Here is a 26207-nt window from a genome sequence, read left to right as displayed (position 1 = left end):
GTACAAGTGAATTTCAGATAAAAGGTGCCATCAAAGAAATGGTTTAGAAAACTACCTATAATTAGAATAATCTGAATCAGGCAAAACAATGAGTATGGTAGAGTATAAAAAAATTAAAAATATTATTTCCAACAAATGTTAAAAAAGCATAAATGTTGTATATTGTATGTCTTTTATACTTTCAGTGTACCAAAGCAATTTGCATTTCTTAAAACTAATTAAATAGCTGCTAAATTGTTTGAGAATGAAACAAAATGCATGAATTCTTTAAAATTTTTAATCACAAATACTATTTTGAAATGATTTTATGCATAGTCTGGTTAATATACTATATTATAACATACTGATGATGCTTTCATCAACTTAAAGTCCTTATATATATCTACAATTAAAGAGGTAATGAAAAGTAATAAAGTTTTAATATTTACAACTGATAGTTATTTTCAACATGTGCAATATTAAAGAAAAAAAAGAGAAAAAAAGCGTTTTCATACATCATAAATAAAATGATTTATAATGTAAGTAAATAAAATAAAATTATTCATAAACACACTTTGTTAGTAAAATATATGCTAAAGATGACAAACCCAAAGTTTAAAGTAATATTAAATATATTATTACATTAAATTTAATCAAAGTCATTAATTTCATTAGTAACCTCAACTTTAAATTAGCTAAAAAAATAAAAAAGTAATCTTTCTTAAGGTATATTCATAAAAAAATAGTATTAATATCTACAAAACATTGATGTAAATTTTTTATATAAGTGTGCAGCATGCTGTGCACAAATGGTTTATTTAAATGGATATATACACATTTTTTTTAGAAACCTTAATAAATTTACTCATTTAAAAATAGTTATTACCATAAATTAATATCAACAACAAAAATTAATTTTAAAAAATACTGCATAAAAAAATTTATAAATTCTAATATTAAAAAACATAAATATATTTCATCTCGAGAGTATATAAAATACAATTCATCATTTATTAAACACAACTACTACTATACGCAAAGATAATGCCTGAATCTTGATTTCAGGCTGATAACCATGACAATTAGATCATATTGTAAAATACTGGGGGATTGGTGTCAATTCTTCAATTAATGACCAACTAAAAAATGTCTCCCATATTCAGTTCATCTAGCTGCCACAGTTACTATTACAGGATCAAGTATCAAACATTATCCAACACAACCTAATATTGTAAGTAGCTCCAATAAAATGTTTTATCTTTATTATATATATATATTTAAAAAAAAAAAATAAAATGTACATTTAAACAATCTAATCAATAAATAAAACAAACAAGCTTGGTAGAAACAAAAATTAATATTACATCTATTTATAAAAAAACGTAAAATAAAATCATAATCCATCACTAGAATAATTATTATTAACAAAATAATAATAAAATTACAGTAACTATAGTTCAGTCTCAAAATTATAAAAACATTTATAAATAAATGTAAATCATACAAAGCGACATATTGCTAAAATATTTACCTAAAAAAAAAAAAATGGAATGAAAATTTTTCCTAATGTTTTGGTAATTCATATTATACCATGATGTAAATCATAAATAAATTATTCTTTTAATATATTTAAAAGAAATAATTTTTTAAAGATATATCTACTTATAAAAATACATAAAATTTGGCATCCTTTTTTATAATATTAATTAATTAAGATAAAGAGGTCATTAAAAAAGGAGAATCATTAAGTTGACAGATCCTTTGGTTATTAAATATACATTTAAAAAAATGATAATACAATATTTGATTATTATTTACAAATAAAATTCATCAAGCACTAATTTCTTTAAAGAATTCAATTAAAAATACCCTCTTAATGATTAATACATACTTAACAGCAAAATAAAAAGTAAATAAAATAAATTTTATGTACACAGCATAATATCGCATAAAAACATTATTTGAATAAATTCTCCTAATCATTGCTTTTACAGAATATAATAAAACATTACATATTATTATATTAATAATAATTGTACTATTATTTTGTATAATATGAGCATCTGGATAAGCTATATGTAATTGTATGTGGTTTATAATAGCAGTGAATGTACTTTCATAGCATAAGATTTTTAAATTACAGAAAGAAATTGTAATTTTCTGATAAATATTTTAGTCTGAGATTTATTTATCTGATTAAAGAAAGGGCAATTGCTAACAGTTACCATAACTGTGGGAGCTTATAAAATAAATAAATAAACAAATATATATATATAATTGATAAAACCATGCAACAATGTTAAACAAACAGATCAACTTAACAAAATACCATTACATCAATTTAATCTTAGTAAATTAGTGGTTAATGTCATTTCTCAAGGATAGCACTATCATACTTGCAAACTTTTGAAGATTATAAAAATTTAATAATGGAACTTAAGCTTTTACATTTAATTTTAAACAGGATGACAGAAAGTGTAATAACTCCATTTGCATACTTTAAAAATATGAATTATTGCATACTTTTATATTTATTATGCACGAATAGGAATATACTACTTATGTTAATTAAACTAATTATACACAAACAGCAAGAGGACTGATTTTTTTTTTTAATGATAATGAAACATTTAAAAAAATCAAGATACAGTAGAAAAGCTGTTGAGTAAAAATTACTATTTATTATTTGACAAAAAAAAAAAAATTAACTGTTTATTACTAAGAAGAGAAAATTTATCTGATTTTACTTTTGTAATTCTATTAAATATATACATAATACATTTACAACCAAAATAATATAAAACTGAATTTGAATTTTATCAATATTAAATGTTTAACAGATTGATTGCCATTAGAAATGGAACAAGTTTCTCATGTTACTATGTCATTGTAGTGCTGAAAAGGCTATTGACATTTAGTCAAATGTGGGTTTAGCTTTGAGTGCCAGAAAATTTGTTAAATATAATTGAAATAAAACAAAACCTAAATTTTAATAAACTGCTTCCCTTTTGTTTTTCACAAGTTTTACTGGTTTATAAGAAATAGCCAAAACAGAAAATGACAATGGCAATCGTGTTATATAAAGCGCAGAATGGCAAGAATAAAATTGTCCCCAAGATGAGCTGAGCAACTGAGTAAGAAAAAATGTGGAACAAAACATATATATGATTTATGAAAGAAGTACATTATGTGGTTTATGCACTGTTGTGTATAATGATGCTCTGAGTTCCACTATCAATAATACTCAATTTCAATAATCATTTCCTTTATTTATTTATTACACCTTGTAATTTTATAAATTATTCTTTCTGTATATATAAATTTATTTTATTACTGTTTTAGCATATTATGAACTGAGATTGAACACATTTTTATCATCAAATATATAGCTAATATAAAAGATACATTAAAACATTATTTATAAATGTCTAAAATAAATTAAATCCATCAAATCATACTATAAAGATAATGATACTTTTTCCAAAAAAAGTAAATCAATTATAAAATAAGAACTTGATTTCAGTAATAAATAAAGAATAAATAAATATCAAACTTCAGATAATTATTTTTTAAATTAAATCTTTTTTTTTGTCTGTTGCTGATATTTCAGTTAAGAAGCACTTTTATTTTAGTTAAATGTTAAAGTACTTCAAATTAATAAATTTCATTCTAATCTGAACACCTGAATTTGAAATAAATTTTGCAAATAAAATTTTCTGTTTTCTATTGAAAAGCATCTTTTATTTATTTCAATTTATAGAGAAGTATAAATGCTTAAGTAAATTTAGAAAAAAAAATCACACATAAAAAAATTAACTTGAAGCAGATCGAAAAGAATAAACAATGTGCAATAACTGAAAATAACATCAACAGCAGCAGTTACAGTTACTTTTAATTTGTATTTCATTTATCAACTAAGATATTGCTTGACAACTGATCTTGAACTAGTACCAATCACAAACAGAAATGAAGCTCAGTGGAGGGAAATCAGTCAAAGACTGACTCTGATTTCCACCAACATGTAATAATTACCATAGTTAAAGTTCAAGGTAAAAGATTGCACAATATCTTATGTATTTTGAAATTCATTTAGATTAGAGCAAAGAACTTTTTTTATTAGTCTACAATAAACATAATATTTTCAAAAGTGACAGAAAATAAAATAATCTAACAAATTACCTCATGTAAAATTTTGTAACAATAAATATAATATTTTACTGATTACTAGAATCTGATTTTGAAGATGCACTAGAAGAGAACAGTTCAAGGCAATGCTCAACAGCAGAAGTCAACGCTCTTTGAGCATCAGGTGGTGTTGAAAGCGACACTGAAGTCGAAGGCTGTAACTGCGATAATAATGGGGGCAGTGGTGGACCTGTTGCTGAAGATGAAGATGATGATGTAGGATGTGGTGAAGGTGTTACTTGCGATGGCTGTAATGACATCAACTGCTGCGATAAACCGAGAGATATCGGCATACGATTAGCTCGCTGTCTAATACCATGTGTTTGTAGAAGATGATTGAAGAGATACTGCCGTGTCTTGAAGTGTTTACCACACACAGGACACGGTTCCCACTGCGGTGATACCGAATGGACATTGGCAATGTGCTGCTTCAGGTTGCTGACACTGCTGTAGACACGGCCACACTCCATGCAGATTGGCTTCGACTCCAAATTCCCTGGAATCCCACCCACTTCCTATAGCTTCACAACAAAATTCACTTCTCTTTCTCTCATTATCATTACTATTATCACTATTATCATAAAATAAAAACAAGTTACTGCATGAAATGTATTGATAAATTTTAATGTTCATTTTTTTCACTTCACAGAATGAATTATCACAAATCACAGTCTATAAATTATTATAAATAAAACATTAAAAAAAAAAAAGTTTTATATTTCAGTTCCAGAAATAACTGTGTTTATGATCAGAAAATAAACATTTAAGATCAGCATTTACACATCTGTATAAAAACACTAATGTCCAACACTGTTCCATGGTTCTATAAGCCACATCAATTATGTTTTTACATTTATCACCTAACAGATTATTTGACAAAAAATTTTAATATTTCTCAATAAATATAAGTAATTCGGTGAACAAAGTTAGTTATTTGCATACTAATATTAAATTACCTTTAGTTATTTGCATAGTGATGTTAAATTACTGTTAATACATAATCGTTTTTAATTGCTTCACATAAATTAACCATCAATTGCAGTATACAGATGTTAAGTACACACAGATTTAAAGCAGTCATGAAATAATTTTTAATTGAGCAAAATATGGTATCCATGACAAATTGGCTATCTTCATACATATGTTTAACACAGTAACTTTGAAAAGGCTTCACATATTCTAGTTAAACTTTACCAAACAGTTTCTGGAACTGCAGAATGAAGGAAATTTATCAGGAATGAAAACAAGCCAAAAATTCTAGTAGCGTACATATAACCCAAAAATAGTATGCTAATCAGTTGATGATCTCCAATTACTGTAAATTTTTTTCAAGGATTTTACTATGAAAATTACTCATGTACAACCAAGTAACATTCACATTTTTGGTTAAACTGTTCAAAATAGCTTTTTATCATATATGTAAATAGCTTATAATTTATAGTAATAGAAATTATTGAGTTATTTAAAAGCTTACATTTATTTTATAATTCTCTGTTGTTCATGTACTACCTTCAGTAAAAAATTACAAAAGAATAACTAGTAATGATTACATTATACCTATTTCCCCATATAAGAAAATTATTATATGATCTGCCATAGGTTCTCATTGTAACTTTCTTAATATTATAATGATAAAATAAAATGAAAATACACACAATCTATATTTATAATTTGTAATTTTCATGGTTCTGAATATGTATGTAGACATCTATTTACTCATACAACTATGAATAATAAAGCAATTAAAAAGCTAATATCCCTTTCTTTTTTTTCTTTTTCCTGTTTAGCCTCTGGTAATTACCGTTCAGATAATACTTCAGAGGATGATATGTATGAGTGTAAATGAAGTGTAGTCTTGTACAGTCTCAGTTCGACCATTCCTGAGATGTGTGGTTAATTGAAACCCAACACTAAATAATAATACCGGTATCCACGATCTAGTATTCAAATCCGTGTAAAAATAACTAACTTTACTAGGACTTGAACGCTGGAACTCTCGACCAAAAGGCTAATACCGAATCACAGGTTACATTACTTAATATTCTGACTTGTTAAACTTTATAGTGCAAAAAATGCCACTGTCTGGCCAGCAATTGATCCTATACATGTTATTATAAAATACACATGATTACAACCTTAGACATTTTCTTTATATACATTGTCTTTCTCAAATTACAGGTTTTTCCTTTCATTTTTTTTCCGATTCACATCTTTGCTGTTCAAAGCAATTACCATGATTCCCTCTATATATTTCTTGTAAAACTTCAGTAAAAGAAAGGAAAAGATGTGCAGATAAATGTGTGTGTGTATGTGTATGTGTGAGAATACATTAACAAAATGATGGTAATTCTGGATGGGATGGTAAACAGAATTTCTTTACATTTTTAATAGTTCAATAACATTTATAATGGTTGAAGGAAAAATCTCATTCCTTTGCTCTTTAAAATTAAAAATGTAAAGTAAAAATAAAATGGAGGTAACCAAAACCGCATTTTATAAACCAGTCCTTCAAATCCCAGAAATTAAACCAATGTTATGTGCATTTCAATTAAAAACTATTAGTATTTATTAGTGATTGATGACAGCAGTAAAGTGACACTCAAAATTTATTTGAAAAAAAAAAATCAATGTAAACAAAAAGTGCAGCTAAACTGTAATTGTGTAAATCAGGATTCTCACTAAAGTTTTCTCACTAATAAATTTTCCAGTTTATATTATATTTATATTAGTGTTCAGAAAATGTCTAGACATCATTTTAATGTTACAAGACATGAGTACTAAGATATAACATTAGTCAGTAATGGAATATGTACAAAAATGTACATAACTGATCAATACCACAAACCATAAATCCAAATGTCTGGAAAAAGGATAACTCAATCGGTAACTAATTTCAGTGATGGACTGATCAATGGCCCCATCAATCATAATAGATTATGTTCTTATAAATAACAAAAAAAGAAAAATCATATTAAAAAATGTACATTCAAAAATGTCTAGGGAAATTAAAAGTCTAGAATGTAGATAACAGAAGCGTAGAAATAATTGTATATGATAATGCATTTCCAAAACAATTAAGTTTTTGAGATCAAAAAATTAAAAACTTATGAAACTTATTTTTTACTATATATTATATACTGCATTATTTAACAAAATATATCTTCACAATGTACAAACATGGGTAAATAATCTTGAAATTAAAAACCAAACAGGCTGTTTTTACTGCTTAATAAACTGTTTACATTCATAAATAAAATCAATCACAAAAAACTATTCTCGTGGTAACTAAGGTGATGACAGAACAAGACTTGCAGATGCATTCTTTGTGCACATTGGTAGGTATTAAACACACCATACAAATTAAAGAATAATAATTATAATATTTATGTATTATCATTTAAAGAAAAAAACTTATAAGATTAACCAATTTGTAATGGCACCGAGATAAAATGTAATTAAATAAATGAACAATTTGTTAAAATAAAACATGAACAATCAAATATTAAAAACTTTTCATCATTTTTTTTTCTTTTGGTGCTCATATAATAAACAAGTATAACTGAATAAAAGAAAAGAAAAGAAAAACATGTTAGAATATGAATAACCACAAAATCACTGTGTTACATGAATGCAGCAAGATGAAATTTATATTATTCATTATTAACTGAAGAATATAGCTACATTTTTCATAGCTATCAATGCATCTGTATACTGTATGCAACAAAAAACAGAAATTCATACATCACAGATTTGTGTTAACACATATGCATGAGAACATATAAAAATAGTATATATTATGCATCATAAAATTTTAATATTCAAATAATATTGTTTTAAATGCATACTGAAATAAACTGTATTCTGTTATTATCATTCAGTGATTTTCTCTAACGTAAACAATACTTCATCTTCATTCATGAATTACCACCACTGATGTATTATTAATTAAATATTAATTCATATTCAAACTATTATAAAGTTCAATAATTAAAACATAACACAATTTTATTTAATTGTTCATATCACACTGATAGTATGGATTATAGTTTTTTCTTTGTCTGATTCCATGTGTGGCGAGTAGGTGTACTTGTAAATACTGTTTAGTTTTAAATTGTTTTCCACAAACTTGGCATATCTCCCAGTGCTGTGTAGATGAGTGTACGTTGGCGATGTGCTGCTTCAAATTGGAATTGTTGCTGTAGACCTTTCCACACTCCGGGCAAACAGGCTTGCTGATACCAGCGGTGGGGTTCCGTTCCTCGGTTCCCATGCCTGGGTTGGTGTTGGCACCTGCACCCGCCATCTCCAGCAGCCAGCTGGGGCCACCCACCGCCCCTGGAACCCCACCACTTCACTGCACTTGAGCACTACAACACAACGCAACGCACATCCAAAACTCACACCACACGCCTAACATAATTTAATGACACCACACTCTGGTTTTTTTTTTTTTTACTACATGCACAACACACTTTACCGTTCACAAACACTTCACTCATCAGTAAATATCACATATAACTAATACATAAAAAGAAATAATTTACTATAACCTACCATCATAATTTAATATATAGAAGTGATCAATAAAAGAAAAATTTTGTTTTACTTATGAAAAGAAGCAACTTATTGTTTTATATCTATAAATTATTTTCCTATTGTAACCTTTAAAATGCATTTTAAAGATTAGATAATGATTAATGAATTGACATATAAAAAAAAAAAAATACCACATCTTTATTTAGATTTGAGTATTGACTAACCTGTTATCTAAAAAAATATCACAGTCGGTTTTTAAAACAGTAGACAGCTAATAATGTTTCACAACTCAACTGAACTTCCTAATTAGGAACACTATATCATAACTTCCACAAAATGAAAAATTCGGTAGTATACTTTCAAACACCATAAAATTCTGACAATGAAAAAGGGATCTCCTCACTATCTGAAGCAGCCTTGAAAAATTTCCTATAGTTAATCTGTTTATTATATTCTCAGTTTCTGTATTGGTAAGTTGCTGATTTTTTAGTACCTGCCACTTTCTTGCATTCTAAACCATTCCCTACGTTTGTATATTTTGGCAAGCTGTATTGGATAAATTATAGATTTGAAGATCTGTAAATTTACTACATCCTTGTAATTTTTATGGTTTGGTGGGAGGTAGCTATGCCCTTCAACCTGTCCAGGGAATCAGTTTTGAATCCAGTGAACTGTGTAAAACTTTTTAAGGCTAAGGTGCTAATTGAGTAAAACTAGGCCCCCTAACAAATCAATATTAAGAAGATTAGTCATGATAAAAATACTCCCAAAACTACTTAAAAAACAACCATAATTTGAAATAATGTTGAAAGACTACAAACTTCAAATATAATGAAAATTAACATTTTTAAGGTAAGAAAATTTAACCTTTTAGCATATAAACAAATAACAGTAAAAAAAAAAATACTGTACCCATATAACACAAACTTCTTTCCACAATAGCAGTTTTTTTTTTTAAATTCACTTCTTTATCTAACAAAGTAAAATAATAAATATTAATAAAAAGATTATTTAAAACAAAAAAAAGTGTGTGTGTGTATGTGTATATATATAATTTTTTACTGAAATTAATCTTAAAATAAATCACCTAGTATAAAATATTGAGATAAGACACATCTTACCTTAATTTTTAATGAAAGTACTTTCATGGTATCCCACATTCTCAGTCATGATTGAAATAATTTAATAACTGAAATTATTTCAATCATGAATGAAGATGTGGGATCCAGGGAATTGGGATACGATATGTCTTATCTCAACATTCTTAACTAGGTGGTTTATTTAATAGACAAATGGTTTATTTATATACAAAACAGACACTTTAAATTAATTAACTAGTACCAAACAATATTTAAAACCTGTACTTTTTTTATCCTCAGTGTTTATGGAATTTATTTTATACTCCATTGATGGATTATGAATTACGAAATAAAATAAATTCTATAATTTATTTAAAAAAGTAAAGAAAAACTAGTTTTTTTAGTTATTATATAAATTTATACAATTTATAAAGTATTTCTACAGAATGGAGCTACAAGGTAATAACATGCTATAAATAAAATAAATACAACATATGTAAGTAGCTACTATTAAAATATGAGCTACTTTTTTGCATCAATATTTTAATAAATGAAATACAAAACAGAAATTAAATTATAATATATACTCCTTAAAAATTATTTTAAATATACACACTATCAATAATAATGTCGCAAAAAAAAATTAATAACAAAACATATTATTTTTATGATGTGATAATGAACACTTGAATAGTTTTAATTAATTTTATTTACAAAATATTTATTTTTCAGTTACAATCTACCAAAAAAAGAAAGATAAATTATGGATAGCTCATACACTGAAAAAAAAATATATAAGAAATATGTATCTATAATAAATTTAAACTGAAGAGTACTACTGATAAATGTACACAGCATTCAACAAAAAAAGTAAAATAGAATTTCATGGACCATCCACTGATGCTTAGATTAGTGTGTATTTTATAATAATTTCCCAACCTTGAATATTAAGTCTACTATATACATATATGTGGAATGAGCAACCTACAAATAAAATTTGCAAGTTAACATTTATTTTAATACAATTCTAGAAATATGTTACAACTTGAAATAAAACACTAAGAAAAAAGAAGGTGAAAATCTTTAACTCTTTGACAACAAATATATTTTCTAATATAAAGTAGTGTTTATAATTATGTGCTATTTGAACTACTATTAATGTTATCATTAACGTTCTAGTGTACATTATTAATGTCCTATCATTAATGTTCTACTGAACAGTAATAAATAAGGATTAAGTTTTATATAAAATCATACATATAAGCTTTGTACTTATAAAAAACAGGATTATACTTTAAAAGTTATAGATGTAATATTTATCTATTAAATAATAATGTTCGTCAGTTCATATAAGAATTACATTTTTTTTAAATCATAAATAAGAAAATTGCCAGAGATTCAAATAGTTGCCTAAGAATATTATTTTTTTTTTAATAATTATTTTACATTTTATATCTTTTTAAAAAGACAGAATGATTTAAAAATTTTAAAATATACAAAGTATTTTTTTAATTTAAAACTTTTATATTGAAGGGAAGATAAAGCTTAATATAGAGAATAATATTATTACCTTATGAACTAATTTTTTGTATAATAAAAGTAGAATTCATAATGTTTGTTTTGTTTTTTAATTATATAATTTAGAACCTATAAAAAAAATGTTTTCGGTCATTTTATTATATGATTTTTTTTTTAACATTTATAGGAACAAGAAAAACTATTTTAAATTTGAAAACAAGTTTATTAAATGTTTATAAAAAATTATCAGTAATGAATAACATCAAATTCTTAAAACACATCAGAAAAATTAACTAAAAAATAATATATATAATCATAAAAAAAAAAAAATAATAAAAAAATACTATCATTATATGGATGCTGTTTTTTAGAGTAACAATTATCAAATCAAAACCAAAGTTAAGCTCAGAACTAAAAGAAGATATTAGACTACAGATAGAATCAATATTTAACAGTAAGAGTAAATTTCAATATTCATGACTACTTCTGAAAAAAAAATGATTTCTACAGATTTCGCTAGTAGTCATTTTTTTTTATAAAAACTAACTTAACCCACATTTAACTCATAAAATACAAATTTATTAAAATTGTACTGAAAAAATCAAATCATAAGCTGGTTTTTATTACTTATACTTTTTAATAAAATTTTCTAACACAAATAATTTTCCTTGAGCAAAGTTCTCCAACACTATATATAGAAATAAGTTGCTATGATTCTAATTTCTTTAAAATTACTATAGAGAAGAGTTTACCAAAGAAATTTTAAATAAAGTTATATTATTTACTTACCAAAATTATTATCCTGTGAATTATTGTGCATTCCAGAAGGCCCTGGTAACAGTCCTGGGATTCCTGAAATGAAAGAACATTTTTATTAAAAATTGCATAATTAAAATAACTTACATAATCTGGAATGGTATATGTCCTTATAGATGTACAAGAAGCAAAAAAAAAAATTCAAGCTCAGAAGGTTGCATACTAAGATGTTCTTTGTTAAATCAGAATTAAATATCTAATTTTTTACTACTTATCTTATCTCTACTTATCTACTTATCTAGAAATAAGATTAGATTTTTTTTAGAAGATAAGTTTAAGATTTTTTATAAGATAAGATTTAGATCTTTTCTAGATATAGATTTTAAAACAGATGTAAAAAATAGAATCTGTTTAGAACTTAGAATATTAATGGCTCTGATATCTTAGAAATTCTAAATAATTTTTAGCCTACCTAACAGAATGGCACAGCTTCAACATACTACAAGCTTTCTATAGTGGTCGCCATGAAAGATGGTGCTTGTGTTTAAACTACTGTATCTCACTTAAAAAAAATTGCATAATAAAAATGAAGGTATTGCCAGAAACTGTAATTATTTTTACACTAACTGGATTCAGGCAATTTTAGTTACCAACATTTGTTTGAAAATTAGGGGTGGGAAAACGGAAAACTCATATTTTTTGCACATTTTTGAGAACGTCAACTTTGAATTACTATAAAATCAAAACTGATCGAGATAAAGATGTTCTGCTTTTGGAAGTAGATTAAAAAATTGCTTCTCAATAATTATAATTAAGATTTAGCCCAAAACTAATATTATTTAAGCATGCAGAGCTTTTTATTATGACAACCTTATCTTTAGTTTCAATGACTATTTTATGGAAAAAACATCATTGTAATCCTTGAAACAATCAAAATAAGATGACTGAATTTAAAAATTAAGTACCATATTTATTCCAGTACCCCCTGCCCCCTGAATAAGCCTCGCACCTTGATTTTCCAGACCAAAAATCTAAAAAAAAAATTAAGTATATACCAGTATTTTAAAATGCAACAGATATGATAAAAAAAATACGTAAATATGAAAATATTCAGAAAGTAAAGCATTTAATTTGTTCATTTAAATTACAATATTAATATTACATTAATAATTAATTACCGCAAGAACTAGTTTAGTTCAGAATCAGTAGGCAACGAAAACGAAAAGAAGGTATCATGTTGAAAAGGATCATTTCAATACACTTTTTAATATGGGATTTTATTTTTTATTAATTACTGTCACTGTCAATGTCTGTAGAAGAGTTACCGGTAGTCTCCACGTCACTCTGCCAAAGGTGATCTTCATTACCATCAAGTTCATTAGATATTCCACATTTTTTTAAACTTTTCCTTACTAATTCCGTGGAAATACCTTCCCAAGTATCTTTATCCAAACACAAATCTGGGCGTTTTATTCTTCCTGTAGGTGCGAGAAAGAAATTTTCATAAGCCATCCATTGATTGTACAGTTGTTTTAATGCAGATTTGAACGGTTTATTAATGCCAACATCTAGTGGTTGCAATAGAGATGTCAATCCGCCTGGAATTATTACTTGGTCTGTCATACCCTTTTTTAAAATGTCTTCCACTTTATCAGTCATATGCCCCCAATAAACTATCCATTACTAGCAAACCGGTATTTTTTTTTATTAAGTAAATCTCCTGATCGCTTTTGCCAAATACATCTGATCCAATCTAAAATTAAGGTTTCATCCATCCAACCTGATTCCTGTGCTCTGATAATACTCCATTTACCTGTACAGTAGGAAGAGTTTTTCTTTTAAAAACAATGTACGGAGGTAATTTTGATCCATCAGAAGTAATGCAAAGCATAACACTACACCTTTGTTTTTCATTACCACCAGTGCGAATCGTAACACTTTTTTCACCTTTTTGTTTATGGTTTTGTCAAATGTCATTTCAAAATATACGGGGGTTTGATCAGCGTTTCCTATTTGAGAAGGCAAATAGCCTTTATCTTTTCTAAGATTTATTATGTATTTATGAAAATGTAATATTTTTTGTTCATAAGTGTCTGGAAGTTGTTGAGAAATGGTCGTCTTTCATCTTATTGACAAATCATTTCATGCAAAAAATTGTGTTATCCATCCCTGGCTTGCTTTAAAATCAACTTTATTCAATGATTTAGCGATTTCACGAGCATATGGTAGACACATTTCTGTCGTGACAGCATAACCGCATTTCCTGTTTTCCATAAAGTCCTACAATTTTTTTTCTATGTCTGTGTATTTTGCTTTTAAGTCACGAAAAGCCCTTTTATTACCAGTGCCTTTCACCAAAAGTTGTTTCTTCTTATGCCAGTCTCGAATGCAGCTTTCACCTACGTCAAATTTTCTTCCTGCTGCCCGATTTCAATTTTTTCAGTCTCTTCTATAACACGCAGTTTTTCATTTACTGTTAAAGATCGTAGACGCTGTCCTTTTGTACTCATTTTAATGCCGTAAATAAAATAAATCACTGTATTAAACTTTACAAGATAAACTAAACAGATAAAATGCACATAACCGTCCACATATACAAACAGTACAATGACTATGGCGAATACACAAGACGACGATGGGTAACTGATACTGTAACTGTAGTGTCATTAGAACCGGATGCAGCCTATACAGAATGAATCAGTTTTATTCAAAAATACTATTTTTTGAGCTTTAACCCTTCAGGGTAAACAAGTAAATGTATTTACTGCCCTCGAAAAGGTTCTTGCTTTCTGAGAAAGATAGAATTTTGGACAATTTATGTGAGCTTCGATTTTGATTGCTTCCCAACAATAATAAGCTTTTCAAAAGAAGGTGTTGAAATAGAAGGAACATATATTGAAGAAATTATTCAGCATCTCAAAGGTTTGAGTGAAGCTTTTAATCAGTATTTTCCAAACGAGTAACAGAATAAATATCAAAAATTCACAAAAACCCATTTATTATCAATGCAAAACGTTCAACTGTCAACAGAAGAATACAAAAGTTTATTGAAATGACCTCTGATTCATCATTGCAAAACAAAAATTTAATTAATGCTGTTAGTGGAATTCTGATGATGGTGATTCTGGTGGTGGAATTAAAAGATGAATATCCTCACTTGTCACAAAAGGCTGTGTTAGCACTTTTACCATTTGCAACTACATATATGTGCGAAACGGGGTTCTCAGCTTATGTGACGACAAAAAATAAATAACGCAACAGAATGAATGCCAAACGTGACATCAGAATTCAACTTTCATGTACAAAACCTAATACTAAGTACATCTGTGATAATAAAAAAGACAGTACCACTACTCATCTCATTAAAATTTAAATCCTGTTTAAATACCTTATTTTTAAGTTATTTTAAGAACTTTTGGATTAATTTTAAAATTATTTGAAGCAAATAAATATTGTTCGAAATAATTGTCATTTTTATTACAAATAATCCATTTAGAAAATGATGCATTAAAACTATACTATTGAATTAAACCAGGGGTTCCACGAAAAAAGTGGACATTAAAAAGGATTCACTTATCAAAACATTTAAGAAATGATAACCTAAAGTAAGACTCCTTTTTTATTTCATGCACGACTTGAAATGTACATATAATTGTAATAATGTATTTATTTATGTATAATATAATTAATTAACATAAATACTGATTAACACATGTAGTGATGTAAAGGATTCATGAATAGTACATAAACAGAAGGTATTACATAGTTGGTGAAACTATACTGCTCGCTGAGACAACTTCTTCAGTCATACATTGCCACGTTTTTAAATCGATTTTTATGATCCTCACCATAAAACAAAAATGTTTATTAGTTTAAACTCTACATATATGAATTCTACAAAATTAATGCCTGATATTAGCAGAAATTTCTTTTTTCTACACCTAATGCTAACTGAAATATGATGGTTTTACTTGAAACGACTTGTACACTTAAATAGTAGTCTTTTTGGGCTAAACCTTAATTATAATTATTGAGAAACAATTGTTTAATCTATCTCAAAAAGTACAAAAGTCTTATTTAGATCGATTTTATAGTAATTCAAAGTTGACGTTCTCAAAAAAAAAGTACAGAATATCATGAGTTCTCTGCTTTTCACACCCCTAATTTTCAAGCAAATGACAGCAAATAAAATCGGCTGAATCCAGTTAGCACAAAAATAATTGCAGTTTCCAACGATATCTTCATTTTTATTGTGCAATTTTTTTTAACTGAGATACAATAGCTTAAACACAAGTTCCAGTTTCATGGTGACCACTATAGTATAGAATACTTCATATGACCATTAGATAAGCAAATTTTTTTGTTTTAAATAAAAAAATTTTAAGTAAGTGGTATTTGTTATTCTCATTAATAGAAATGAATTTTGGAACTAAAAAAATTTAAATATTCATTTGCTTATATCGTAAACAAATTAAAAATACATTCTCTTTCAAGCATAAGGATCAGTTAAATATTTTCCTTCATGGTTCGCACACAAACATGAGTAAGCTGGTATGGAGGAATACTGACTGTGGAGGAGGAGATGGCTGCTTCAGCCACCTCAGCATTCATATGTTGGGTCAGTAGTGTCATGTCCAGCAAGAGGTTTCACTGTCACGAGGTTCCAACTTCACAATATATTTTTGTGAAAATCTCGCAATTTTGGACAGTCAAACTCTCCAAAATTTTGACTATGTGAGCAGTTTAGGAAAATGATGTCACATACCTGAGTCTATTGATTGACCCAGCAAATTTAAACAAGTACAAGTAGTAGTAGAAAATGAGTCACAATAGGTGTTCAACGATAAGTATAATGGATGACAATATTTGATTGATCCATGACCTCACTAAAGACAATCAGCACCTAACAGGTAATGAAACTGCTTCAGGAACAGGTATCAGTCATGAAAGTACCCATTCCATTGCCACAAAGCACCTTTGTTTCTACAAATCTGAGAAAGAAAATCCAAGACCTCTGAACCAAAATCGGAAACAATCTAACAGGAAATTTGCCAAAGGCTCCTAAATTGATTATGGAGAGAGGGAAACAACTTTTTCCATCAAGTTCACGTGATGAGAGATGGGCCATCACTGCACTCCTGAGTCAAAATTAGGGAGTATGGAGGGGACAGCCTTGCTTTATACAGGCAAAAGATGTCTGTAAGCTGGAAAAGTCTTCTCATAAATATATCTTGGGACTGGAATAGCATACTGCTTCCTAATTTTCTTCGGGAACATCTCACTATGAATACTTCATACGACTGCCAGGTATTGGACAAAGTGAAAGTCACCTTCAAGAACAAAAAGCATCATCAGCCAATCAGATATGTGATTCTTATTAATGCCAAGTATCACACACTGCTCAGGATGAACTTGATGTGAATTTACTGGGAAATTTTAGAACATTTCTTCTTGTACAGTCCAGACTTATTCCCTGGTGATTTCTTTCTACAGGATGATTTTTTAGTCCTGTTACCCAATTGTTAATGTCTGGTAATTTTTTTCTAAGAAAGGGAAATTTTGTTTTGTGACACGAAGTTGGTAGCGCTACTCAACCGGTATAGATACAGCAGTGTGAGTTGATTCTCCTTGAGCTATGTAAACTTTTGTGCTGTTTCCGGTCGTGTTACGAACAGAATGTCTTTTACCATAGAACAAGTTTTCATTCTTGAACAATATTTTGCTACGAAATCGTACGCAAGTGTAATAGAATCATTTCAAATTAAATTTGTTGGTGTTCCTCCGCCAGAAAAAACGTCAATTTCTAGGCTAGCAAACCGATTTCGAGACAGGTAGTGTTTGCGACAGAAAACATAGTGGTCGTACAACTTGCTTGACAGATGAAGTTTTAGAGAATGTGAAAACAAGATTGCTCAATTCTCCACGGAAAAGTTTATGAAAACTTTCCACGCAAGTCGGTTTGTCATATTTGAGTGTTCAGAAACCTGCTAAAGAATTTTAATTGTATCCGTATCGCGTACGATTAGTCCAAGAGCTTCAGCCTCCAGATTTAAACAAGTGATTGCAATATTGCCGTTGGTTTAGGTCTCTCGTAAATGATAACGGAATCAAATTTTTAAACACAGTGTTCTTTAGTGATGAAGCTTGGATCCATCTCGATGGTTATGTGAACAGTCAAAACTGCCGAATTTGGGCGGTTGAAAATCCTAACGCTTTACAAGACAAATCTTTGGATCCTGAAAAAATTGGTGTGTGGTGTGCGATATCTCGTCATCGTATAGTTGGACCCATATTCTTCGAACAGACAGTAAATGGTGAAGTATACAGGAATATTGTGCGCCAATTTGTGTCCCTCCTAGAACCTCAAGAACGGTATTGCTGGTTTCAGCAAGACAGACGCCATGCCACACGTCTCTAGAAACCATGGATTTTCTGCAAGAGTTCTTTGATGATCGAATAATAATAATTTGATGGGCTTATGGCGTCCAAGGTCCCCAGACCTCACATCTCCTGACTACTTTTTGTGTGGCTATATTAAGTCCGAGGCCTTCAAAAACAATCTTCACACTATTGATGAACTTAAAGTCAGTATTACAGACTTAATCACGAATATTTCCAATGCAACTCTTAAAAATTTTCTACTAATATGCTGAAAAGAGTCCATGCGTGTATAATCGCAAGGGGTGGGCATTTTGAGCATATTCTTTAACAATTATGTAAGTAATAGCTTTTTATTAAATCTCTTTTGTAAGTAACAAATACATTTTTTTATTCCACCTAAATTTCCCTTTCTTAAATTACATTTAAAATTGGGTAATAGGACTAAAAAATCACTCTGTATTAGGAGCAATAGAAAGAAGCAGCGAAGAGCATTAATTCCAGTGACAATGAAGTAGAGGAGTTCATGTGAAACTAACCAATAGCATGACACCAAACCTTTTATGAAGAAGGTATCCACAAGCTCCCTACACATTGGGATAAATGTGTATAAATTTAGGGGGACTAGGTAAAAAATCAACAAATACATTTTATATTTTTATTCTATACTAATAAATGTTAACAATAAAAGTCTGATTTTAATTTGATTGACTCTCATAGCTTACATCTACTCTTATTCAAATATAAGTGATTGTTGTTCATTCAGTAATTGAACCTTGTTATTTGCTGAGAATTCTTTGTCATTTTTTTAGTGTGTGTTAACCACTATATCAAAGTTTTCTGAATCAAATCTTTACAGGTTGAGAATAAAGTCAAATAAAAGAATGGAACTATTTTAGATTAAAAGAAGACAGTGTGTGTGTGTGTGTGTGTGTGTGTATATATATATATATATATATATATATATATATATATAAATAACACATTATGCCTGCAAGCAATAACTCATACTGATTTTGATTTTTGATATTCTGAAAAATGTAATGAAAAAACATTTTTTCAAAAGATATAAGGTACATTGTCACCCACAAAAAGTTAGGAGACACAGTGAAGATCAGATCATTCAATGTTGTAAGCCCCAAAAGTCTGAGACAAAGATACTTGTGCATGATAAATAAATGATTTTCTTCCTTAACTTACACCAAGCCAATATCTTATTGCAATAATATCTTATTATATTATATTAATAACATCTTATTGCAATAATTACCCTGAAAGGAATGAGAGTATGTTTTGAAAACCTCTCTCTGGGTCTATTGCATACTAAATGAATGTACAGGTCTTGCAGTCTTTCATGTAAAATTATATATATACATATTTACGAAAAAGGGGAAGTTACATCAAACTTCTAAAAAGTGGTATGGCCATGATACCAAACAAAGCAAAAGCATATAAATGTGAAGAATACAGAACAATTAGCTTAACTATTCATGCATCAAAAATTTTAACTAGAATTCTGTACAAAAGAAGTGAGAGTGAAAGAAGCCTTAGAAGACCAGTTTGGTTTCAGGAAACGTATAGGGACACGGGAAGCAATTTTAACGCCCTGATTAATAGTAAAAGGAAGATTGAAAAAAATAAGCCAACATACATAGCATTTATAGACTTAGAAAAGGAATTTGATAATGGAAACTGGAATAAAATGTTCAGCATTTTAAAAAAATTAGGGTTCAAGTATAGATATAGAAGAAAAATTGCTAACATTTACAGGAACCAAACTGCAACAGTAATAATCAAAGATCTTAAGAAAAAGCAGCAATAAAAAAGGGAGTCAGACAAGGATGTTCCCTATCCCCTGTTTTACTTTTTAACCTTTACATAGAACTAGCAGTTAATGATGTTAAAGAACAATTTAGATCCAGACTAACAATGCAAAGTGAAAAGATAAAGATACAACGACTTACTGATAACATTGTAATTCTAGTTGAGGGTAAAAAAGACTTAGAAGAAAATGAATAGCATGGATGAAGTTCTATGCAAGAAATACCACAGGAAAATAAACAAGAAAACATGAAAGAAATGAAATATAGTAGATGGACCACTGAATATAAAAATATAATGAGAAAAGACTATGAAGGCAGAAGAATTTGTTATTTGGGAAATAAATTACGAAAGATGGATGAAGCAGGAGAAATATAAAATGTCAAATAGTACAGGTGAACAAGCTTTCAGTCAGAAATACAATTTGCTTACATTAAAAATTGATTTAAACATCAGGAAACCATTTTTGAAAGTATATGTTTGGAGTGTAGCTTTATATGGAAGTGAAACTTGTACCGATCAGAGTACCTGAGAAGAAAAGATTAGAAGCTTTTAAAGTGCAGTGCTATAGGAGAATGTTAAAAATCAGATGGGTGGATAAAGTGACAAATGAAGAGGTGCTATGGCAAATTGATGAAGAAGGAGCATCTGGAAAAGTATAGCTAAAAGAAGAGACAGACTTATAGCCATATCTTAAGGCATCCTGGAATTTTTCTTTCTGATACTGGAGGGACAGGTAGATAGGAAATATTGTGCAGGCAGGCAATGTTTGGAATATGTAAAACAAATTGTTAGGGATGCCGGATGTAGGAAGTATACTGAAATGAAATGACTGGCATTAGATAGGAAATCTTGGAGAGCTGCATCAAACCAGTCAAATGACTGAAGAAAAAAATAAATAAATAAAAATAACAAAAATATATAAGCAATCTTAATATATAGTGGTACACATATAAATATATATATATATATATATATATATATATATATATATAAATTTTATATAAATTTATATATATATATATAAATTTTAAAAACATGGTTTTCACTGATATATTTTCAAAATTTTAATAACCACCTTACGAGCAAAAAAGATATATGTTCTCAAGATCTTTCAGTTTTTCAAACAATCATCAAGAGATTAAAAATATTATGTCAAAAATAAAAATGAGTGCACAGTCATGACTGTTTGAATGTCAACAGTATACTCTCAGATCAGAGTATACTTATAATATTTTTAATCTCCTGATGATGGTTTGAAAAAACCGAAAGATCTTGAGAACATATATCTTTTTTGCTAGTAAGGTGGTTATAAAATTTTTGATCTGTTATATGTATATGTATATATTTATACATATTTCAACCAGTTTTTTTCAGCTGCTGCCAGATCTGGGTGTGTGTGTGTACTGGCAAATACAATTACTGCTACCGGCTTGCCAGACCTACAGCTGTAAATGTACTGGTAAACATGTAATCCTGAACAGACTCAGGTCGACCACTCCTACGATGTGTAGTTAATTGAAATCCAACCACCAAAGAACACTGGCATCCACATTCTAGTATTCAAATACATACAAAAGCAACGGCTTTAAAAGGACTCAAACCTTACAATTCTCGACAAAAATCAGCTGAATTTGCGATGATGAGTTTAACCACTAGAATAACCTGTTTTTATTCACCTATTACCTTTACTTGACACAACAGAAAATGAAAAATTTAGCAGTATTTATGTAAATATGTACCATTAACAAATTTTTCTTTTAAATATTTATCTAATAAAATTTTCCAATCCGTGTATTTATTGACAAAAACTTTCTACTAAAAAATTTTTCATTAGTCATTAGTTATTAATAAATGCAACAAAATCATACTCAGCATTGTTTTATTTCAGTAATCTAATGGAAAAATTTATTAAACATGGTTACTGATATGGTATTTTATCCTTCCTTCATATCCTTCAACTTCCAGAATGCTACTACAGTAAATTTAGCTCCATTGCAAGGAGCTGATTTAAAAAAAAAATAACAAGTTGTAAGCTTTATAAATTTAAATCATATAGATAAATTTAAAGTATGCTCTCTGAAATCTTAAAAACAGGCTACAGTTTTAAGAATTTTAAAAACTATTTTTGTAGTTAAAAATATCCCTATATTCAAAAATTCCCTTAGCTTATACAATTGACTATGGTTTTAACTGCATACTCAGCTACTTAATAATAAGATATCTCAAAATAAAGGATAAATAAATTATTTTTAAATAGAAATTAAACAATGAAACATTTTATAAAAGTAAATCTGTTTAAAGGTAAAAATATTCAGAAATATCTACCTCTCTAAACCATTCAATAAGTGCATAATTAATAACATAAGAAACAAGTCTGTTTTCTTCAAGATGAAAACAAAGTTAAAGGGATAAAGTCAGTCAGGAATTACAAAAATAATACTATCAAACCCAAGAATAAAGCAGAAGAAAATTATTCTTTGTACTTAAAAAAATCAGCGTAACTTTGTTAACTCTCTTTGGTAACTCTCTTTGGTTAAAATTATCACCACACGTTAGTTAGATAATGTTACATTACATTATGTTGGGATTGGTGAAGGGGGCATTCTATATTTTATCTATAGTTTCTGTTTCCCTAATGTGGAATTACAGTAAGACTAATGGCTGCAGTGCCTACAAAGTAAACTGGACTTCTGAATTCTTCCTAAAGTAGAAATTAAATAAAAAGATTATCTAAATAAATATTTTTGTAGAAGTCCAGTGTTGGTTCTGATGAAACAAGATGTCCAGCAAATTAGTTCTGATGTGAACATAATCAGAAAATTAATTAGAGAATGTAAAGTGTATCAGTTTACTGATACCTTCTTTAATGAGTATAGTATACAATGGTAAATTAGTATACCAAGCTCACTAAAATGCAGGAAGCATTTAGTTCTGCACGTAATCCCTTTATGTTGTTCACAGTATGGACTAAGCTATCTTTTGGCTAGCTTAATGTATATAATGTGTTGTATAATAACAAAAAAGATACAATTGGCTGTTACTGTACAGTAGCTGACTGTCATTTATACAGCTGTGACACATGTAAAACACCTGAAGAACCCATCAGTTACTTTTTCTGACAATAATGATGTTTACTATTCAGGGAGTCCTGTGGTTAGTTGAGTAAAGGTGTTCCATAAAAGGATGATTATCTGCTGCATTTTGATAGGTTAGGCATACTCATAAGCAATTATAGCTGAGAAAAAGGCAAGAGAATACCACTTCATTCTTCACATTATAGCAAGCCTGACATGGAGTGCTAGTTATTTTTGAGAATGACTATGTTATTTTCATAAGTAACATATAAGACATGTCAGGTTACTTACAATCATTAAGGTAATCATTTAACATAAATACATACTGGAAATCAATTCATAAGGTTCAAATTCTACTAAAGGCAGTTACTTTTATACGAATTTGAATACTAGATCGTGGATACCAAAGTTCTTTGGTGGTTGGGTTTCAATTAATCACACATCTCTGGAATGGTTGATCTTAAAAGTGTACAAGACTACATTTCATTTACATTTATACATATCATCCACATTCATCAGAGTATGAATGAGAATTACTTCAGTAATACCTTACGGTGGTTTTGGAGGCTAAACAGAAAAGAAAGAAAGAAATCAATTCTTAGTGATGTGCTTGCTATACACAAAAATCTTTATTTGCATCATAGCCATGAAAAAAGACAACACAAACAGCATAAAGAAATAAATTACTAAATCCCTTTTTGTCATGATACAATGAATTATATACTTTCTCAATTCAGTAGGGGAAAACTTTCGGATAGTACTTCAGATTAGATGGAGCTTCTACTAGTTACCTTGTAATCCTAATAAAGCGGCCGGGAAGTTAGGTGTTCTTGAAGGGTCAAGAACTAATGAGTTATTATGTGAATTTTGATGTTCACTACCGGCATAGTCTTGTGGTTCTGATTTTGGTGTGACAAGATCCATGCCTCCTCCGGAACCAGATCCTAGTGCACCACCTCGATCGCTTAAACCAGTATCACTTGAATTACTCTCTTCTCCTGTTGAATGTGCATGTAACGATGAATCCGAGTTGCCTTTTAACTGTCATAAACAAATAAGATAAATAAGTAATTAAAATTAATTCATTATTGATCAAAACTACTTTTTTAAATTAATTTATTATTAACTAGTTAATCAATACCAAACCAAAAAAGAAAATATAATAATAATTTGATCAATTATTTTTTACAATTAGTGAGCAATGTATATTGGATTATAAAAAAAAGGGCAAAAAATAAAATTGAAGCATACTACTTTAATTACTTACTTTAATAAAACATCAATAATTATGATTCATCCATGTACTTAATCAGAAGAAAGAATTTCAAGCTAGTAATAAAAAATAATAATTATTAATATTGATGAACTTATGTAAAAAAAATAATACTTCTGTCTATATCGTTTACATTAATTACATTTTAAACATTATTTTCTGTACTTTATTAAATAATTTTAAATCCATTATAAAAACAGTAGTTATGATGTAAATAAGCTTACAGATGTTCTATTACATTACACACCCTAGAATTAAATTCTGTTATGTCTACACTGTTTACCTTAAACTGGAATTGATCATCCATTTTACCCAAGTTTTTAATTATAAGGCTTAATTAATGGTATTGCCTTAAGACTGATAAATACAATAACAGAAAAGATGAAAGGCAAACCATAAAAATACTGATGATATTGTAGTCTCAAATAAAAGTTGCTGGAAAAAAGGAAAGTTTACAGATATCTGAATAACTTTTTCTCATGGTACCAATGATTAATGTGCTAGAACATCACTACATGAATTTCAAGCATAAAGTATTTAAATATTCATTAATCTCACTAAAAGAACATTCAGTCTATTTTCAAATAATATAATAGTTGAAATATATTTTTATCATTTTACAAAGAGAAAAGTTTGTAATATTCTTTTATATTGCTGGCTGAAATGTAATTAGATGCATTAAAGAAATAAAATTGACTCCTACTTGTTCTGAGGTTATGTGGAAACTAAAACAAGTCAGCAGAATATGGCCCTTTATATTAAACATAAAATGTAATTTTAATCTAAAAATTAATATTAATAGAACGATCAGAAATGAAATTTAATAGAAAAGAGGATAATTTAGAGATCAAGGTGGGAGAAAATAAAATCCCTCATTTTGCAGTATCTTGTTACCTTGACAAAAAATGTTTAAAGGATCAAGTAAAGTAGCAAACCAGCTTAACCAGGGTGATCTTTCACATAGAAGATTATACAAGTACAATTTTAAGGAATTAGAAATAAAGCCTTGAAAGTATTTGCATGGAATATAGTACTTGAGGACTGTATTCAGTAAAGAAATGTTATGCCAACTCTCTAGTTACCATAACTGTAGAGGTTGTTATAAAGAGTAATTTAATTTAGCACTACATGGAAATATTCAGGATAAATAAAACCTACATGGGAACACACATAATGTTAGAATATAAGTAGCAAATAATAGAGGAGCATGAAGTAAATATTCTAAAATGAAAAATTAGTATAAACTTAAAAAGTATGACAAAATGCATCAACTAGTCATACAAACTGATGAGAAAAAAAATTACATCTTAGATTTAAGTGAACATTTATAAACAGATAATACATTTCACAGAAATATAGCTTTTATATATTATTGGACAATGTAGTTGTACAAGTAGATCAAGCATATAAATTGGAAAACAATTCAAATAATATCACTAATGACTCTATTAATAAACTATAGGTAAAACAAATAAGACTATAAATGTTTTTCATTAATTAGTACTGCAAACAATATAAAATAAATATAAAAATGGTTTTTCTGTAACTAAACTCTTGTAAAATAAAGAAGTGCACTTTTTTATTTAATACTGGGTAAGTTGGCAT

At 28.2% G+C, this 26207-nt stretch overlaps 1 protein-coding gene across 1 annotated transcript in view; it reads right to left on the bottom strand.

The window, feature by feature from the left end:
• The window catches only part of ab (BTB/POZ-zinc finger protein abrupt), a 123899-nt gene that overhangs the window by 46783 nt on the left and 50909 nt on the right, over positions 1 to 26207 (bottom strand). Inside the window, exons 5-6 of the mRNA XM_075355313.1 lie at positions 24121 to 24370; positions 12087 to 12149 (exon numbers count right to left, since the gene is read on the bottom strand). Coding sequence (XP_075211428.1) covers positions 12087 to 12149; positions 24121 to 24370 — 313 coding nt within the window. The remainder of the gene's footprint in view (positions 1 to 12086; positions 12150 to 24120; positions 24371 to 26207) is intronic.

The sequence above is a fragment of the Lycorma delicatula genome, chromosome 2 (assembly GCF_047948215.1).
Source record: "Lycorma delicatula isolate Av1 chromosome 2, ASM4794821v1, whole genome shotgun sequence".
In the NCBI taxonomy this organism is placed as follows: domain Eukaryota; kingdom Metazoa; phylum Arthropoda; class Insecta; order Hemiptera; family Fulgoridae; genus Lycorma; species Lycorma delicatula.
The sequence above is the reverse complement of the archived record's forward strand: the minus strand, read 5'-3'. Positions and strand labels throughout refer to the sequence as shown.